The 21350-nt window shown below is 40.7% G+C and overlaps 1 protein-coding gene across 2 annotated transcripts in view; it reads left to right on the forward strand.

The window, feature by feature from the left end:
* pcxb (pyruvate carboxylase b) overlaps positions 1–12912 on the forward strand; it is a 223082-nt gene extending 210170 nt beyond the window's left edge. The window contains exons 23-27 of one of the 2 annotated variants that reach the window (XM_028428835.1): positions 386–560; positions 1387–1460; positions 8536–8676; positions 9086–9187; positions 10175–12912. In XM_028428835.1, the coding sequence (XP_028284636.1) occupies positions 386–560; positions 1387–1460; positions 8536–8676; positions 9086–9187; positions 10175–10324 (642 nt within the window). In that variant the 3' untranslated portion in view covers positions 10325–12912. The remainder of the gene's footprint in view (positions 1–385; positions 561–1386; positions 1461–8535; positions 8677–9085; positions 9188–10174) is intronic. The other variant, XM_028428837.1, reaches the window with a different exon arrangement.
* Positions 12913–21350: the final 8438 nt, after the last annotated feature.

Genomic DNA, 21350 nt, shown 5'->3' on the forward strand with positions numbered 1-21350 from the left:
GTCTGATGGGCTGCAGGACAAAATGAAAATTACTGCACAGCTTGACACAAAAGTGACAATTTTATGCAAATATAAAAATGCAATTATGAGTTTCACATTCTGTTTAATTTAAAGCGTTTCTTTCCTTCTCCATGCCTGTCCTCATGTATCTCCTCCTCTCCGTCTAATTTACAGCTTAGTTCTTTGACTTGTTGCAGATTTTATTCTTAAAGCTGTGAAGGGTTTACCATCACTTTAAACGTACATCCCACATGCTTCCACCTCCCACTGGGGCGTTCTGACTGAAGGTTCAGACAGACTGTATGACTTAGAATTCAAACTTGCAGTCATCAGTTTGTTTCCTCTGTCGTGCTCACTTCTGCTCTCTTTCTCCCTCTTACCCCAGGTGCTGAAGTCTCTTCCCTGTATTGAAGGTCGCCCTGGTGCCTCCCTGCCACCGATGGACTTCAAGGCCCTGGAGGAAGGGCTCCAAGCTGCACATGGTGATGAAATCACCCCTGAAGATGTGATGTCAGCAGCCATGTACCCCAAAGTGTTCCAGGAGTTCAAGGAATTTACTTGTGAGTGTTCAGCCATGATTGATTTAGTTATATCTGATGTTTTAAGGGCGTTTGGATTCATATGGGCTCTCTTATATTTGACAAGTCTCTGGCACACCCTGTGTCTTTCATTTGTATTATTACTGGGGCTTGAAATTACCACCAGCCATATTTAAGTCTGGTGTGCTGATTACAAAGTTTAAGCATTTGTTGAATTGTTTTTAAGTGTATCTGACAGCTCAGGCGCACTGAAGAGTTTGATGAAGGAAACAAAAGTTTTCAGCTGATGTCAAAGATTTAACAAGGATGGTTCCAGAGGAATTGAATTCAGCAGTAAAGAGAAAGCAGCAGCAGTAACATGCAGCTGCCTGGATTAACCCGAGCTTAATTGTTGCTTTGAGAAGCGGGCATTGTTCACTTTAAACTGGTCCTGCTCCTCTGTGAGGGTGTTTAATTAGTGTACAGTCATTCTTTCACTACTACAGCGTAAGACTACACAATCCTGAACCTAATCACACCCTGTCTGCTCTTATTACATTTCTCATTTAAAATACTGAACTGAATTGAACTAACCCATGTCAACTGGAAGTTGTCAGGATCTCTCTTGTTACTGCAGATCTTAGGCAGATCTCTCAGGCTGTGTGACATTTTCTCAAGTACATTTACAGTTGCACCACATTTTAGAGACAAATATCATCCACTACAGTCATTTGGCAGCATTCGTTATTTTTAGAGAAAAAATGTGAGATGTCAGTGAGTGCAGCTAAAACACATGTAAGGAACACATTTATACATCTGAACATTGTTATTAGCAACTGAAATACTGTTCTATGTTCTCTTTCTTTAGCTAACTTCGGCCCAGTGGACTGTCTCAGCACCAGGCTGTTCCTGGATGGACCCAAGATTGCAGAGGAGTTTGAGGTACACCTCACCAACTCACCACCTCACCACAAACTATCATCATCATCATTAGTGCTAGTAGTAGTCGTAGCATCCTTGGTGTAAGCTGTAAGTTTGTTTTTAGTCATTCTGTGATGATACATTTATTCTTAATGATCCAGTTTGCCCTTTAATAAAATGTCTTGTGTATTAAGAGTTGGACACTATCAGCAGGACATGATTCCTCCATTCCTGCTGAGGTTTGATTCTGTTTGTTGCAGAGTCACAGTGAAGTGCTGATAACACAGTAGGGAGGACAGAGATGCTAACACTTTATCAAGGGAACAACAAACAGCATTTCTGATCCCTCCGGCCAGCAGATTGGCCTTCCTGCACAGAAATAACAGATTAATTTTGTGGTATGATATTTGAGAGTGGGCTGCTGAAAGCCACCAAGGGCCAATGTCTCAGACCAAAATATAACCCTTACAGACTTCTGAAGATTATACTGTTTGCTTATTCTCTAGGAGCAAGGCAGCAGAACAAGTCCAAGGAAGGCATCAAATAGATGAGATGAAAATAAATAAATTAGTCAGGCAGGGGAAAGTAACAACCTCTTGCAGGATGTAATAACTGGCAAAGCCTCAAACAAAAATCCTGGAATATTGATGCCTAGGTTGCAAACCACTTCCTGTACATAAGCAGAATCAGCACGCTGGAAATTGGTTTTAACGCAGGTGACTATACAGTCAGCAGAAATATTTCAGGATGTCTGCCGCGCTGATTGAAGGTTTGTCTCAGAAGGGGAGACAGCAGGTTTGAAGACGCCGTTTTTATCCAGTGAGTGCAGCGCAAACAGGGAACACTTGAGGAGAATGACAGCAGTAAGCACTTTGATGGGCAAAACTCGGTCTGGTGATTGTTCAAATCTAAACTGAAGACTGAATTCCAACTACTGACGCCAACCTTTGCGACAAATGTCAGAATCAGACGTCCCATCAAACAAAAATGTAGCTTTTCAGATACAGGAGATGTCACTCAGCATGACATCATGGAAGGAAATGTTCTTGGTACAATAGTAAAAGTTTGCTGTTGATAAATGTTTTATATTGGATCAGAGGGAGGTTTTTCTTGGGTAGTATCATGGCTGTTTAATACCTGATGTGTTGAAAGATCAATGGTGCAATATAAATCATACTCCGTTAGGCTGGACCTTTATTTGACCCTGAGGAATAAACTCAGTTAGAGGAATACAAAGCCATTAATAGCTGACTAGGTACAGGGCAACACATTTACCTAGAAGGACAGTGTAGCTGTGACCAGATGGCAGTAGTGCAAACAGGAGGTGAGGCAGGTCAGAGATGACAGCTGTGACATCTACCTGACTGTTTGTGACCTTGTGCAGTATTTTCATGTGTGTGGTTTTGAGAAACAGGTGGTGGTTAATCTGTAAGGAGTAATAAGTGAGGTGTGAGGTTCACACACTGACACTCATTGTCATAGAGAAACTGAGTTTGATGTAGTTGCCTTTTGATAAGCCTGTGTTGCTTTTGCCTTTAGTTCTGTGTTTTAAGAGTAAAGCTAAAGCTCCTTCAGCTTTTTACATACATTTTGCATGAATGGTTTGAAATAACAGTAAACCCAGAGAGAAGCCTCATGGATCAGATATTGGAGCTGAAAGCAACTGTAGCCAGAGTACAAACTACAATGAAACGTCCCTTTCTTAAGGGCAGTGACTTTAAATGGCCATGTTGTAACAGCGGTTGTACTGCAGGTGTGATTTAAACTCATCCTGTCAGCCAGCAAGCACATACATTAAATAAACTGCAAACTGTCCGGTCGTAAACATCGTCTGTCACATCTCAAACTTTTACTGGGATGGTCATTGTGCTGGCAGCAGGGCCCAGATGTCTGTCATCTGAGCATGTACTGGCTAAACCCACCTTGTAATATTGACTGTAGCAGGAGCATTCTGCATGGACTCAAAACACATTTTATCTCAAGTGAGATGCAGCAAAGTCAGTTGACTCATCATTCTCACCTTTCTTTAGTATATCCTCAGTATTTAATTTTCATAGGTTTATGAACCTATGAATGAAATTAAACTGCATTGCAGAGTGAAAGTGAATATATATTCCCCTCAGCTATCAGTCCTATTTTTTCTCATGGATTCTTCCTTCAGTTTCCTCTTTTTACCATCATTAGTTCAGTTTAATTCCAGCATAACCCTAACTGACATTCATTATGAATCATCTCTTCCTCCATCATCTCTGCTCTTTTTGTTTCTTTAGAATTTTCTTTGATTCTTTCATTATGAGCGGCACACAGATTTACTGGTGGTGCTTCAGAGCGGCCAAAGGAAACCATGTTTAATTACTGCTTCATTACACTACAGCAAAATGGTTCCATGCTGGTGTTAATTGATTTTTATATAATGAGGGACATGGGTAGCAGTGCTACTCTGCTGCTGTATTATTATAAAAGAATCTGCTGTATTGATGCAGCTGATTTTGTATTGACCCCAAAGAAGGAGCCCCAGCATCCACTCAGAATAAATCCTGCAAGTATTTTGATTAAGCATTCTTTGAGTATTTGATTTGAAGTCGCTTTGGTGCATGCTGTTTTCCTTCTTTAAAATTCTTACAACATACTACACATACACACATACTAAATGTTTCGCTTTAACAATATTCTTCAACAAAATGATGAACCATCAACAAAAGCTCCAGTTCTAGAGCCAGAAACACACACATATCCATCTCTGCCTGTGGCAGTATTGGCTTTCCTGCACTGAAATAGATTTTCCAACTGTGAGAAAACTTCATATTTAACCCATCTCTGCTCTCACTGAGCCATTTTACTTGTTTCTTGTCTGAGAGGAAAACTTGTCAAAGATTTACCAGCTGTAAAGCTGTTTAGGTTTTTTTTTTTGTTATAACCTCAGTATTCACCTTCCCTCACTGCCATTTGTCTAATCTCCCATCTGTCGGAACTGTTGTCATTTTTAGACCTTTCAGACACAACATCAGTCATCACCACAGAAACAAACCTACTCCTGTTGTCATGACGATGGGTACTCCCATCAGATCAGGTCCGATTAGCAGTACCAGGCAAGACATGGAATAGGAATATTTCTCAGAAAAAAATGTCCTGTCACGTGCAGCATGAGATTGTGTTAGTTGTTGTCTTTTTCTTGCTGGAAAGAATTCCTCCAGGGCTCAAAGAGCAGAATTGACTGATCACACTTTTGTCATTTCTAATCTGTTTCTTTGTCAATAGGGATGTTGGTGCTTAGACCTTATGTGTCATTGCCTCGTCTGTGTGTGTGTGTGACTGAACAGTACATCAGGTTTTTATAGATTTATATTATTATTAGTATATTTATTAATGCAATAATGTTAGTTCCTTCATCATTAAGGTTTAACCTGCAGGTGTTCCCAGTGTGCAGCCATGTTTTTCTTCCCTTTTCATACATATTGCATTACTGTCCTCGGGTCACAGATAGCTGAGGGTTCCCCTTGTGAAATAATATTGATCCTTCCATCAGGCCCCTCTCTAAGAGGCACTGAAAAGGTTAAAACGTTGCACTTTGAGGGGAGCAGAAAAAGCTCACTTCCTGACAGGTTGGCTTTCAGTGATCTGCGGTGTTACATGTCATGAGACTGTGACAGTCAATTCAAGCAAGTGTTAAACATGTTAGAGACATGTTGAGTGCTCTCCAAATGAGTTGCCGCCAAATGTACAGACACTTGCAGTGTAGGTGGTGGTTGTGTGTCAGGTTGTCTTAGTAATTATTAGGCATTCATACGGAGCACGTTTATTTTGGTGCTTGAGCGTGGCAGCTTTTTGCCATCCTGACTGAGCCCAAAGGAAGAGAAGCTGCTCTTTGCTTCACAAGTCAGGCTTTGTTGGTGCTTTTAGTAAATCAGAAGTAACTTTGCGTTACAGATGACTGTCACAGTATCTGCTCTCTGCAACCACATTATGACAGTATATTTGGAACAGAATGTGTTTATGGGCTTTTGGCAGAAAGAGTGTGAAGCGCACAGTGGAAGTCTTGATCAAAACAGATTTAGGCAACAAATCTCTTTGAGCACTGTGCTAGACCTAAAGCCTGGAGTTGTTGATGCTGTGGGAAGTAGATAGAAAGGCTTTCACAGTAATCATGTGGTATTGTTTAGCACTTCATTTCAAGCCTGTTGCAAAACCAATACAAGAGCCTCGTCAGCCGAGAATGAACAGCAAGCCTTAAACATTCCTCTTTGTGCTGTGAATGTGGTGGGAGAACAACCGTTACAATTTAATGACCTGATTGTTTTTTTCTGTGCAGTAATTTCTTCATGTTCAACAGAAGAGAAGCTGTCATTGTTTTTCTGCCTGACAAACTCAGACACAAGATGCTGAAAGAGCAAATGAGGTCTGAAATAGCATCCTTTAAAGAGCAGACATACACCTACACATATGAGACAGCCCTGTCCATTGCTGTCGCTCGCCCACTTCTGCATACAGCACAAACAGGAGGAAGAAAGCCATTGACCTACGTGGCATGTGCTGATGACTCACTATGGTATTAATCATGTTTGACAGAAATATAAACACAGATTTTCACAAGCATGGAGCCATTTATGCACAGACCGTCACCGCTAATGTGCACAGACACCAACACATGGAGTTGTGTTGACTGCAGTAAACATGTCACTCAGTACCCAACTCATTAATGAAGTCATATCAGAGACATGATGTGAAGTGTAATGTGAAACTAGCGATATTAAACCTCCGAATGGATAAATAGCTGGATCTGACAGAAGTGCCCTGCTGCTGGAGGGTCCTCCCTAAATTATTGCAAAGGGTATGTGAGGGCCAGATGTATCACAGAGACATGGATAGACATAAGGCACAAGGGATGCTATCACACGTATGGTAATAAGAAAGCACAACAAAAGGAGGCTCTGTGGCCGGGTGGGGTTAGATGGGATTTTAGTGACTTTGAATCTATTTATGTGGTTTCGTTGACAGTGTTGTGGGGCACTTTGGTTAGGTATTCTTTTTAATGCATCACCAGTGCTGCACTGGTAGCAGACGCCTTTACTGTGACACGATGTTTCAGAGTGACTGAAAGCTTTGTGATGTATAGTTGACAGCGTTATATCATATCGTAGTCACAGTTTAACTAGTGCCTGTTTTGCATCATTTGCGCTCCAACTGTACCAGCATACTTAAATTACGGTTAATGGGAGTTAAACACAATTTGAGTTAATGTGCATTATCCTGAATGTGAAAATGAAAGCACGCAGATGTTTTTTCTATATAGCTGCTTAAAGGTTCAGTATATCTAAATTGGCTGAAAGATCTGTTGGACACAAAGCATATTGGGCTCTGATGATTAAACAGAAAAGGTGTGCTGCAGGAAGAACTAGCAGGAACTATGTATGTGAGCTTGTCATTAAGTATTACAAAGTAAGTCTTAAAAGCACGTCTGATGTTTTAGATATGAACAACACACTTTTTAAGTTCTCTGTGTACATGTTCATGGTTACATCTTCAAAGGCTTCAAAGAGGTGCGCTCTGTATTTTTCATGGGAACTGTTGTGATGAGATGTAGTGTAGAAGCCACACATTTGGAGAAAGCAAGGCAGTTTTGTTTTTTGCAAAGTGCTGCCGAGGGCCTGACAAAACAGCACAAGCTGGAGAGAAGTTGAGTGTAAAGGAAAGTGCAGAGAGAAACAGAGAGACGTGATGAGCGCCAGAGAAGAGAAGCCAAAAAGCATGCAAAGAAAGGGTTTGTTACCAGATACGGAGTGAGGAAATAGATGAAGAGTCAGAGCACCCAGAGAAACAGAGGCAGAATAAAACTGAGATCAATACTTATCTGCAACAGCGTGTATTTTCGTCTTTGCACTGAGACTTAGTTTGGAATATCAATGGAGACTCGGCAGCTGAGATAGCAATGTGGAAAACAAAGGATGATAGGGGAAGGGTGGGTAAACAGAGAGCTAGACGTCAGATAAAAGAGAAGCCGAAAGAGACAGATGAGGGAAAATTAATAATGGCATGAGAGTCAGAGTGGCTCCAGAAATAGGTGGCAAAATAAGAATATGAAACGAAAAGCTGTGACACCTAAGAGAACTGACAGAGAGAGAGACTGAAGGCCAGAGAGGGAGAGAGAGAGAAAGCTGGACAAATGCAAAGATGGAAAAATTGAGTTTCTGGCTGTGAGAAGAGGCGTGAGATAAATGTACAGTGGCCAGACCAGGAAGACAGAATGCATCAGTGACCCGAATTGAGCTGGGAAGAAAAAGTGTTAGCACAGCACAGAGAGCCTAATGTCTTTATCTTGAAAAGAACTTTACAGGTGACATGTAAAAAAAGTATACATTTGTACTAAAGACAGGGACATGGTCTTTTTATCGTCCTGCCTGCCTTCTAGTCTCCCTCTGAGATTTCAATTCTCTTCTATTTGATGTCAGAAATGAGCTGTCTGCTGTGAACACACAGACACGCTGTGCTGAAAAAATCTATTCCTCATCTTCTGCCATCCAGAATTGAATTTGTACTAAAGTTCTCTTGTTCATCTTCACAAGGGACCAGCATTTGGGCACATTCTGGATTTAATAACTTAATGAGGAGTCTCATTGGTGGCGCACCAAACGCCATCTTTCACACACACTGTTGGTTTGCTTCAAAGGTCCTACACCCAAACAGCAGTTTGGAGGATAATGGATTTTCTACATTCGCAGGGCTGTGAGGCATTTCTCCACTGCTGCAGACCTGCCATTAATGAAAAAACCATCTGCAAACCCCTCCCCAGAAACTGCAAAAACAATGAGATGTTTGAAGAGACTGTGTGAAAACAATGCTTGATAAGTGTGATGTCTGATGTTTGTGGCATGAAAGTAAAAACAGCTAAAGAAGAGGAGGAAACATTGTCTTATTCAAATAACTTTACTTTCTTATCCTTATCAGACCTTTTTATTGGTCTAGCAAATGTACTTATACAGTGAGAACCCATGTATTAATTTCAGTTTTCTGACATAATGTCATTTCTCTTCCTTCCTCCCTCACTCTGCTGTCCATCCTTCTCTGCTTCCATCCTCCTCTTTTTTCTGTTTCATCTCAGGTGGAGCTGGAAAGAGGGAAGACCCTCCACATCAAGGCGCTGGCACTGGGAGACCTGAACAAGGCGGGCCAGAGAGAGGTCTTTTTTGAGCTGAACGGGCAACTGAGATCTGTGTTGGTCAAAGACACAGTCGCCATGAAGGTACAGAGAAAACATGGAGAGAGAGAGAGAGGCACAGGGTAGAGAGAGGACAGGGTTGATGAAGAGGGAGGCTGCTGATAGGAGTGTTTGGATGATGAATGACTGATAGATGGGGGGGGGTTTGAGTGAGTGGTCTGTTGGTAGAAAGAATGTTCTAGATAAACCATTGTGTTACATGTTGAGTTTGATCTCATGTGATAAAATGATTTTATGACAGTGCATCACAGTGATTGTTATTTGTAGAAATGAATGGTTGTGAAGCAGAGACAGAGCTCAGCAGGGAGGAGTGCTTCATTGGGCAGCTGGACAGATTGTTGCCTGGATGAGTGGATTAATGGAGGCAGGTGTATGTGGGATACTGGGATGGATGACTGACAGGTGGAACATATTTCTTTGCCCTTTTACCCAGGAAATGAAGTTCCACCCCAAAGCACAGAAGTCTATCAAAGGTCAGGTAGGAGCGCCCATGCCTGGAAAAGTCCTGGAGGTCAAAGTCAAGGTCGGAGCCAAGGTCAGTGTGCTGATAACCTGCTTAACCCAATGTGCTAATCAGTTCATTGATTCATGAGTGCAAAGGGCCTTATTTTGAAAAATGGCACAGTGGCATGGTCACATTCATCACACCATCACCACACCACACAGATTTCCTACCTTCCTGCCTGAGACAGTGCTGATAGAGAAAACATTTTGTATGCCATGTTTTTATTCAGGGAAAGAGCTTGTTAAATGTTTTATCAGCACAAGCTGCTGAACATGAACATTGGTAAGAGGCAGTCAGGTAAAAAGGATTTTACTGTACAGAAATACCTGAATAACACCATAGAGAGATAGACTTTTTTAATCATTTTAATTTTATATAATACATATAATCATATTAATTGTAATCATTAATCAAACCCAACTTTCTAGGGTAGAAAAGTCTGGATTTGTTGTTGGATTTGTTGTGGGTGAAGGGTGGGTGAGGCAGCACGTACAAGAAAATCCTTAAACATTCTGCAACTGTGGAATTTTAAGAGGACAATACTGGCCTCTGAAGCTCTGAATGGGAGGTACTAGATTTAATTAGACTGTTCCATCCATTTATTTTGTCATCTTGAACGGGTTTGTTGGATGCGTAGAATTATGCTTCTGTTTCTGTCCTTAAACAGAATTCAGAGTTGAATCGTTCATTATATTTTCATGCACACTAATCTTCTGACAGTGTTCAGAATTTGATACGTGCTGTATAAGAAGCATTTTCCATTTTTCAAATGATTAGGCCTTTTTATGTATGAAACATTCATAATCTGCGTTTGATTCTTGAGAGTTTTTTTAATGGCCTCCTACATGTTCACTGTCAGCTTGCATGGATTTGCTGTAAAAGGTTTTGTCATAAAAAAGCATTTCTGTGCAGTGACACACTTCTCATTTTAATGTTTGGCTGTAGAACTTGTTCATTGATGTGTACATTGGATTCACGTTTTTAATGCTCTGTGAAATGTCCTTACTGTCATCAAAGGTGGAGAAGGGTCAACCACTGTGTGTCCTCTCGGCCATGAAGATGGAGACCGTGGTCAACTCCCCGATGGCCGGCATCGTTAAGGCTATCCATGTCACGCCCGATGCCTCCCTGGAGGGAGATGACCTGATACTGGAAATCGAGGAGTAGAGTGAAAAGGTGGAGGGAGTGGGTAGGAGTAGTTGGAGTAGGCAGGAGTTAGACAATCTGATTCTAAAAAATGCGAGGTGGAGGAACTGGGAATTAAAATATGGAGGAAACAGGAGTTTTTCTTCTGTGGCTCCTACTTTGTACATATTCAGTTTAAAGACATGTAATGAAGCTCTATGCATATCAAGACACCTGGTGGATGTACACATCAGTCACAAAGTATCTGAATTCTCCATAATGTAATTCCTAGACGTGGTGATTAGCTCTAAAAATGGTACCTTTACTAATGTGTTGTGGAAAATAACGTTTTAGAATAACATCATATATTTGTGATACATTCCACAGCTAGTCTCAAATGTGATGTATTTACAATGAGCTTATCGCGCACAACACTAAACAGGGTTGTAACATCTACTTACAATCAAATGCCACAAGTTTCATGTCAGTGCTGTCGATGTTGCCTAATTCTTTCAGACTTTTAAATGTTCTAGTAAATAGCAGGGTTCTGACAGTTAAGAATAGACCTGAGGATGTGTTACTTCTTTTTTTCATATGGGAACAAGATTTTTCCTTCTATCTAGCAAGTGCACATCTTTAAAATTTGTCACAGTGGTGGTGATGGTTGACACTTAATACTTTGCAATAAGAGAAGCACAATAAAGCAGCACATGAGGTGGACAGCGACACAGATGTCATGCTGCCACACCAAAGTTAAAACTGTTCTCTGTTACTGTATCAGTAATGATGGATGGTTTTCTTTCTAAAAATTGTTTCTGAGCTGTTTTTTTTCATTCAATGCTCATCTTTAAAACCCCTATGCAAAAGTAAATTATTGTAAATTCGAAAATCTCCAAATGTGATTAGAAATAAGATGCTCATCAGTTATAGTTGGTTAAAATGTGGGTCTTTATTCGAAGCCAGCTGTAAGGTGGCCTACTAAAACCAATCTGCTGTATCATTGTCGAATCAGAGTCTTAAGGTGGCTTTTAGTGTGATGTTGGAGAAGATGTCAGGGGGGCAGTTCCACCCTGTCCTTTCAGAACCAGGCTGAGAGTATGGTGAATGGTCTGTCTGCATGGGGATTTTTAATGCTAGGTGTAAATGGGATTACATGGTGCTGTAATGGAGGCATGTGGTTTTATTTTCTGAGGCTCTGCTGATTAATTTATGAATTAATCCTCTGTCAAATGATGTGAAATTAGCTGGACTAATAAGAGACTCCAGAGACTCCCAATAGCAGCACTCGGCTTTATATTTCTCTAATGCATGTGTGCGTGCATAAATGAGAGCACGTGTGTGTATCCAAGCAAATTTTTAAGACAAACAGTCCATGACGCCCTCCTAAGATGACAACACGTTCTAAAAAAAATGAAATATTCATACTCACATGTGCTGGTGCAGACTATTCACAGTAGCCCCTGAGTGCTGCCTGCATCAAAAGGAAACAGAACTAAATACAGTGTACAGTGGTGTGGCTAAATCTCCATAGCAACAGCAATAAACCTGCTATTCCACTTATTGGACGATGCAGTTAAGTACTAAGCTCTCACATTTGACTTAACTTCAGAGTTACTGTCAGGCCTGCCTGAATCTACAACCACCCTGACCAGTTAACGTAAACCGTGAACAACCACCTCTTACAGGAAAAAGCTCTAAATTTTCTGGCAATATAGTGAAGCAGGAAGCACGTAGAGCCAGAATAGAGACCACAACACTTTCTCAAAAACACCTCTGCTCCTTGCATCGATTGGGACACAAAATTAAAGTATCAGTTTGTACTCGACTGGATCATTTCCAGCATTTTTGCTCCATTACCTCAGAGAATGAATACCCTTTGAACTATGCATCAATACTGAGCAGCACTGCCATACTTAATTAGAACACTGATGTCTCCTCACTCTCCCAGCCCACTGCAGCGCCTCACCATATTTATCAGACTGTGTTAAAACCTGTTGAAAGAGACTGAGATGAAGATGTGGTAGGGTTGTATGAATGAGAATTTTTGATGAGCTGTTGCACTATAATGCAGAGTTCCCTCCTCCTCCTCTCATTATCTGTCCCCTTTTTAATTTTGTTGCTCTCTCTCTCTTTTCTCACTCTTCATGCAATGTAATGTAATGTAAACTGTGTCAGCCATGACAATGTACTATTATCCAGTGTCACAGAGAGCTCAGCAGGAAAATGTTATTTGTTCCAGAAAGTGAAATGTAATGTTGACCTAGCTCACACTATCACAAGCTGAATGGTCACAGAGAGTATAAAAAGTCGGGTCTGAGACATTTTTGATGTTTTCCTCTGTTTTCTGTTGTTTTCACCAAACTGTTTATTTACTCCTTAGGTTATAGCAGGAATGCCCACCTGCTGATTTAACAAGTTTCTTTCAAATGTTCCCAGATTGTTCAAGTTTCTTTGATTTACTTTCTAAATTTGATTTGTTCATTTTAATTTACTAAGGTAATTAGTTTACATTTACCTGTATAGGTTTGTTTAGGACAGGCTTTGATATGGAGTGTGTGAGAAGGGAAATAAATAGAATCTAATAAAAGCAATACTTGTGTCTGTACCTACAAATAAAGTTAATAACTAAATCCTCACTGCGTCAGTGTATTGAATTTTCTACACAGCAGCAGGACTGAAGTGAAGGTGAGCTTTGGTGTTCAACAACTTCTATTGTCCGTGCAAACTCAAATAACCCTGACTGTCAAGGTCTCAGTACAGAGCTGATCCAGGCCACAATATAAACTTTACTATGAAAGCTCACATTTCATATCAAGTTGTTAAACCACAGCTCTTTTAGAGGAATGTGCCTAACTAGTAATTAGATTTCAACAATAAATGTTGAAGTGACGATCAATGCAAGTCATTTAAGCTGTCACACATATACTCCAGTAATGTGTGAGAGGTTTGCTGGATTGTTGGAGCCAGACTGTCTTTACATTATTTCACATAAACACCCCTGCTCTGCCACTCCTGCCTCCTTCATTGGGATTCTGCCTGGGTCTGGTTTTCTTTGCTTGCTGCTTCCCCAAACAAGTTAATTCCTGTGTGGCTGGCTGTGGATCTACTTTGACAACATGCCGTCTTTAAACAGGTTCCACACATCTGATTAAGTGCTTATTAACCACACAGAATCAATCAGGTTTGTCGTTCAACTGGCATTATTGATCAGCTGTCACTGACACTAGGTGTGATGTGTGGGCAGATTGATCATGCTGGCAACAGGCGCTGGTTGACATTCTCAGACTCCTGTATGGATCATAGAGATCTGCTAATAATAATGCATCAAGTAAGTCAGGCACAGTTGGCTTGTCACTTTGGTCACCGATTTAGGTTATGCCAGGTTTCCCCCAGGCCGGTCGTAACACATGCAAGGGGTTACCATTAGGTTTTTCAGGGTGTTTTTAACCGTCACCAGGTCAAATCACAGGGGCAATTTTGTTGTGTTTTGCCAGATAGAGAAAAAAAAACACTAAAAATGTTGTTCATTGGGGTTAAGGAAGAGGGGTAAAAATAAATCTGAAGTCAGGCATTTACAAGAAGACAATCTCTGCCATTATGACGTTTAACACACCTACAACACCTGAGACGCCTCCAAAAAAGATATTGTATATTGTATTCCCAACAGAACATAAAGAACATATCAGATGTTGAGACTGAGACATTTTGCCATTTCATAAAAAATAGCTCATTTTGAATTTGATGGCAGCAACACATCTCAGAAAAGTTGGGACGGGGCAACAAAAGGCTGGAAAAATAAAAAGCACAAATCAAAAGCATTTGACAACTGATTAGGTTAATTAGCAGCAGGTGAGTAACATGACTGGAATTAAAAGGAGCATTTCAGAGGGGCAGAGACTGATGTAAAGATGGGCAGAGGTTCACCAGTCTACGACAAACTGTCTAAAAACTGTGGAACAGAAAAATGTTACAGAGAATCAGCAGGAGGAGTGAGTAAGGGACAAGGTCAAAGATCAAACCTGGAGATACATGATCTTTAAGCCCTCAGGCGGCACTGCATTAATACAACAGTCATAATTATCTACTGGACATCACTGCATGGGCTCAGGAAGACTTCCAAAAATCACTGTCTGTGAAAACATTTCACCGTGCAATCCACAAATGCAAATGAAAGCTTATTACTAAAATATCATGCAAAGAAGAAGCCGCATGTGAACATCCAGAAACACTGCCATCTTCTCTGGGCCAAAGCTGAAAGGGTCTGAGGCAAAATGGAAAACTGTAGAGGAGCCCAGGTACTGAACTGGTCTGCCTGCAGATTTGTTGCTGCCATCAAATTAAAAATAAGCTAATATTTTTCCTGAAATGTGTTTCAACATCTGATATGTTTTTTATGTTCTATTGAGAATACCATATATGTTTATGAGATGTGCAAATCATTGCATTTTGTTTTTATTAACGTTTTTACACAGCGTCCCAACTTGGGGCTGTAAATTCAAACATCTAAGTTACAATTTTACAATAAAAATAAACCCTTAAAGATGAATGTACACTGTTTTTAACTCCCAATAACCTGTGTTATCCAGAGTTTTATGGTAACACACACTCACATGACCATCCATCTTCCTTACACGTCAGGTTTTATCTTTACTTTACAATGGCCCTTAATTGCTGTTGTAGTATAATCCAATCTAAGTTGAGTAAAAATCAAAGCTTCATCACCGTTCAGACAGAATCTTAATCCTCTATAATAAAAGTGCCTCAACAGAAACAACCTTTCTGGAAGTTATAACTTGTGAATTTAGACTTATTTTTACTTTAAATAAAAGCTCCACGATGATCCACATATTGATGACTGGTGTGCATTAAACAAAACATTTAAACACATTTACATCCACCATGAGACCCCTGGTGGCTTCCTGGTGGTCAAAGCAAAGTCTTTCAGAATATTTATACAGTGATGATGATCACATTAATAGACTGCCTGCTAATCTATACAAACAGATTAGTCTGTTCCCATGGTAATGGAAATGTAAAGTATTCAAAGCTGATGTGAACATTTGATCTTTTGATGTGTGGAACAAAACTGTTTTTAAAGCTGAAATTATCTTATAGTCATATTTGCTGTCAGCCCCACGATACATGCATTAGTATTAATCACCTGGAGTTATGCCTGATGGCCTAATGATAGCCCTGTCTCCTGTTAAAGCAACATCTGCAGCTTCTCCTGGCTTTATGGAGCTTCAGAGAGAGTTTCAGCTCACCGGCTTGTAAATTTACAGTCAGGCAGCTGCTTTCAGGTCCAAACGCCCACCATATACCACACTGCAACCCCAGCACCAAACAACAGACAAACACAGCGAGCAACTAGCTAGTGAATACAGAGCATTTAGCAGATAAAGAGCCATTTGTTTCCCTCAGGAGTTACTGAAGACCATGAACATGAGACCTACAGGTATCAGCAAACACAATGCTCTCTGTCTGCACTCAGAAATGTTTTTACATTATTTAGATTCCTCAGAACCCACTCCTTACAGGCCAGATCAATACACCTTTATGACTGAAACATGCACATTACTTACAGGGGGATATTTTGGTAATTCTCTTTGTGATCAACAGTCCAGAACTCAAAGTCTAAAGCACTGCAGCCACAGGTTACTTTCACAAAGATCCTTCAAAAATACCCCTAAAATTATCAAATTCATCACTGATTAAACAGTCTCTTGTTTCTTTTGTCAGTTGAGAATTCAATTAATTCATTAATTTGAAGTCATACACAGCACAACAGGAAGAAGCTCAAAGTTTTCACGTTTCTGTGAGCCGATACATTCACTGAGCTTTTCTGTTTACTCCAGCTTATTCTCCTCTTTTACAGGAGCACTGCTGGCTGTTTACAGCACTTCACCTTGCCTTTAATTACCTTACAGTGCCATCTATAAGTAGTAGAATAGAACCATTTCTTCTTAGCCCTGTGGAGAAACACTGCATAATGTCCCACAGTGAAACTGACCAAATAAAGCACAATTACTCACACTACACATAGTGAACTCCAGCAAAAGTTGTCATCCAATCAGCTTTGCACAGACACACTGTGTTGTTTCAACATTTGCCAGATAAAACTGAGACACTGTGTCTTAAGCAGATCTACGACCTGCTTTGATGAGGTCTCAACATCTCAAAAAATGTTCTGCTTTTACTGGGTCATGAGGCCAAAGACTAAATTTCTCATTTGGACCCCAGACTAAAACAGTTTAATAACTCCATGCTCTAATCTAAAAATGGACACCAGAGTTCAAATCCCCTTCGTGCCTTTCTGTGCTTTCCTTTGTCCACTTTGCCACTGTCCAAATGAACAATGAATGCTCACAGGGTAGAGCTGTGAAGTCTTGGCAACTCTGCCTGTTAAACACCTACTGAAGAAGAAGCTCTGTGAAATTCTGGCAGAGCTGTGTGGCAGCAGCTGGCCGAGCAGCCAACTATCTAACCCATGCATGAGTCTCTTACATAGGCCACAGGGATCCATTGCTCTGTTGAGGTGCAACTTTCCCCTATAATCCCTTTGCTGCTGTTCGATAATCCCTTCACTGCTTGCTTTGCTGCTTTCTTTGCTGTAATCCTCCTGCTTGAATAAAGAGAGAATAGACAAGGAGGATGGGGTACACAGTGTCTCAGACAGACAGGATGGATGGCTCTGTCCGTCAGTAAGCCTCCTGTCAATCAGCACAGCCAGGATCTGATCCATGCAGCCTAATACTGACCAATTTCTATGTTTTTTCCTGAGCTAGCTTAAATGTCAAACTGAACCGTTCTAATTGCAGAAAGAAGGCCAGACATATCAAATGGATGCTAAAAACCAGGAAAGAGCACAGATTAAAAATGGTGTAAAGCAGGAGCACTATGTCAATTAAACTCAGCATCAAACATCTCACTTCCAAACGAGGGATTTCAAGAGCTCGCCTGGCAGGTGTGGTCCACAGTCATTTCCATTCCTTTTCCATTAGACCCCGTTCAAAGATTGCTTGTGGGGACAATTTTCCACCTGTCTAAGAACCAGCAGTCAAGGGCTTGCAGGGCAGTAAAACATCCCACCCTGCATGTTCACACAGCCTGACGGGCACATCTCATGTAACATCCGGCTCTGCTCAAGTTCTTGCCGTGATGATCGCCAATTTGCAGGGTGCAGCCCCCCCCCTCAAATGTTTGAGATGCAGAGAGTGTTTCACTTATGAACAAGAAACTCTGTGCTTGTACTCTCCTACTCAAGATTGCAGCTGCATCATTATCAGCAGCACATTACTAAGCCATAGGCAGCTTTACAAGTGATGGGTTAACAATGCACACATCAATTAACCAGACAGATCAATGCTGCGTGCTGACCATACTGACAAATTCAATTTCTAATGAATGCATCAAATGATGGCCCGTGGCTCGACACAGCACGGCTCATTTCCCCTCAGAGCCTAGTTCTGTCAGCCACTTCTGATGCTACAGCTAGTGACACCCTATCTCGATGAAGATGTGTGTGAGCGAGCAGGGAAGAAAGAAATAAAGAGTGTTTATACTGCATGTCAGTATGTGATGAGACATCTCATTAAGTGCTAAAACTGCTCCGCAAAACTGGTTTAGCCTCAGGTGTCACAAAGGGTACACATAAACACACAGACACACTGCTATTGCACTTTGTTCCTTTCTTTAACATGCCAAAGCTTTCAAGTGTGTGTTCCTGTTTGCTTGAGTGTGACAGTGTGCATGTGCATGTCTGAAAGTGTGACCTCGCTCTGCCACTGAGGGTTTAAAGTGTTCTGGCTCGAATCAAAGCACTGCAGCAAATATAAGAGTGAAGCTGAGAAGCAGAAACAGAGACACACACACACACGCAGTTAGTCAGGGAGGATTCAATGCGACAGAGTCAGGCAGCTAGCAGAGAAGGGAGGAGAGCAGCTCAGACTACGACACAGAACCGAGACAAGTATTAAGGAATTAAAAGCAAAGAAAGTGAGCGGATCAAAGGAGAGACAAACATTTATTTTTTATAAACGTGCGTCAGACACAGTGCCAATCAAAAGATGTGCTTTTGTGCAGCCTCATCATCCGCCACCTTGGTGTCAGGATATTGCACTGTTACCGTGGCAACTGGCGTGTTCAGGAGCACAAGACGCTGTAGCTCCAAAAGAACAAACAGTCCGAGTGGACTCTTTTATCACTCTCATCTTCTCTTGCGCACAAACACGGCTACGCTGCTTCTGCCCGGTGAGTGACAGAGCAAAGTAAGTCCAGGGTGAAAGTTACTTGCGTATGAGATTTCTAAAGTAGTTCAAGCGCAGACGTTCGCCTTTATACACATTATAACAAATGATGCACGGTAGCTTTGAGTCACTGCTAGCGATCTGAGATCAGCGTGTGAGAAATCACACTTGAGCTGGCAGCCGGCGCTCCACCTGTGGCAGATATCAGTGTCCACAATCAGCCGGATCAGACTTTAGGCCACAGAGCTCCACCTGAAAACATTAACCCGCTGCCAACAGCACGCTGCAGTTTTACTCACTGAAACTGTGCTTCCTGAATGAGTCGTGCCTCACGGTAACTCAGTCAAACACAATGTGTCATACTCGAACGTTCAGACTCATAAATGTGCTGTTCATTCTGTCTGCATACAAAATGACTTGATTCTTTCACTTCATGCGTACAGACTTCAGGATGAGACAGACTAAGAAGGAAATAAAGAGTGTTTATACTGCATGTCAGTATGTGATGAGACATCTCATCTAAAACTGCTCCGCAAAACTGGTTTATGAGCTGTGCAATTTTATTTACAAAAAAAAAATAGTTGTAGAGAACACGTAGGCCCTTTTTAGCAGCCATTACCGATTCTTAACAAAAGTAAGTCTCTACAAGCTTTGCACACCTGGTCCCATTCCTGTCAAGCTGCTTCAAATTGGATAAGAAGTGACTAAACTACCACGTTCAATTCTCTTCACAGACGGAGTTTAAGTCTCTTTTCAAACACTGCACGCATGATTACCTCACTGGGTTCCAGACACTGTAATCATTGGTTCACTGCTCGAATGTTGCCACCATAAGAGCACAACTTCAATCTGAAACACTGCTCCCCTACTGAATTTCACACTATGTAATTAAGTACATAGTGTAGTACGTGCACACATATCTAAAGTGAGACTAGTGGTTACTTGTATAATTTACAATTATTGAAGACGCTGTGTTTCTGAGAACACTCAAAGTTTTACAAATAGATCTACAAACAGGCATTAAAGTGCCAACTTAGAAACAAATATGCTTTATGTACAGACTCAACTGCAATTGGCCTAATATTGATTCTTTAACAGCTATCTGGGGATTTGCTTTAAAACAATCAGCAACAACAAATTCACTGTAAACACAAAGTGAAGGTCTGGAATCAAGAGGGAGAATGTTGGTGGTTTTATTTGCCTCATATCTGTCCTCAAACAGACAGTCGTGTAAAAGTACTTAATTATTTATATACTTATATTTAACATTTTGAAGCTTTGCTCTGTGCTTCGAGTGCTGCAACTTTTCTTCTAGACTGGAAAAAAAAAACTCTTAAGATATCACTGTACTATTCATCCACAGCTGGATAGAAGAGGTTAAACAAAAGTGCTGCCTGAGAGCTGTCAGAAGTCATCCTGGAAAATCAGCAACTTAAGTAGAAGCAGGTGATGCTGAAGTGGATACAGAAAAAATAACTGTAAATTACAGCACTTCATCGCACAAAAAAAAAACACCAAGAAGGCATCATCACAGACAGATGAAGTACAACACTCCAGTGAAAGAACTCTGAAGAAGACAGAGGCACACGGACAAGTGATGTTACTCTGTAATGTGTTCCCATTATAAAAGGCTGAAGATGAAAGCCATCACATAATCACTCGAAAACAAAGTGAATTTCTACTAGAGTATGAGAAAAGACAGCTACATTTAAAAATATTACTCCACGCTGCACCTGTGGCGGATCTATAAATCTAAAATCCATGTTATCTCTACTCATCTGTTAAATTAATTAAATTGTGATTAGAGCTCATTTAGATCAATAAAGGATACCTATCAGTGATTTGATTTTAATTGGGTTTATCATCATTCTTACAGTTTGATGGCTGTTAAAATCATCTGCTAAGGTAGAAAATGCAGAATATAACTTTTGATGTTTTAGACATAGTTTGGATGGATGGGACCAGCATCATCTGCACACAGCATCTGTTCCACTCACACAGAGTCAATCAGACATTACCTTGCACTATAAAGAACAGGAAGGGCAATGACCAGGCCAACTTTGGTACCAAAGTGCGGCAAATTAACAAACACTATGCACAATATGACATATTTTATTTAAAATGTTAGAACTTCTTGTATTTTTAATGGTCTACATGACCACATGCCCCCTCATTGTGTCAGGATATTTGTTGTGTGAAATTGACTGAGCATGCTGAAACATCCTGCTTTTAATCCCACAGTATTTTCTGCACTGGGAAATATATTGTATTGATTGTTTTGGTAGTGTAACAGATCCTATCAATAAAAGTGATGAACTGCATCACACCGACTGTAGATCTTATCCATCCTTACATACTGTACACACTAAAGGATACCACGGTTAAATAAACTTTACTCTGAGCTCCTCTTCATATCGCTACTATAAACAGCTTTTTTTTCTCTCTCTCTCTCTTTTTTTTGTGAAGGTAATGGAACAGCATTGATGCCTGACAGGAAAAAGTTGATACTAAAGCTGAGAAAGAAACTAGGTGTAAGACTTTCTTTGACACCAGCCTCATTTAGCAGCTACTCATAAATATTCATAGTATAGGCACTTAAATTAACACTATTGTTCTCAAATACACTCATTTTCCTGCTACACATTATTTGTGTGCCATATTGTTTAAACTGGACACATGAATCACCTCCACTAGCAGCAGCCGCACACACAGTGAAAATTAAACTTATGAAACAGGCAAGAAATGGATTTCTAATGCAGCCTACACATAATACAAAAGTTATAAATATGACCCTTTTGACAAGGAACAGATCATTTTATGAG

This window comes from Parambassis ranga, chromosome 18, assembly GCF_900634625.1.
Source record: "Parambassis ranga chromosome 18, fParRan2.1, whole genome shotgun sequence".
NCBI lineage: Eukaryota > Metazoa > Chordata > Actinopteri > Ambassidae > Parambassis > Parambassis ranga.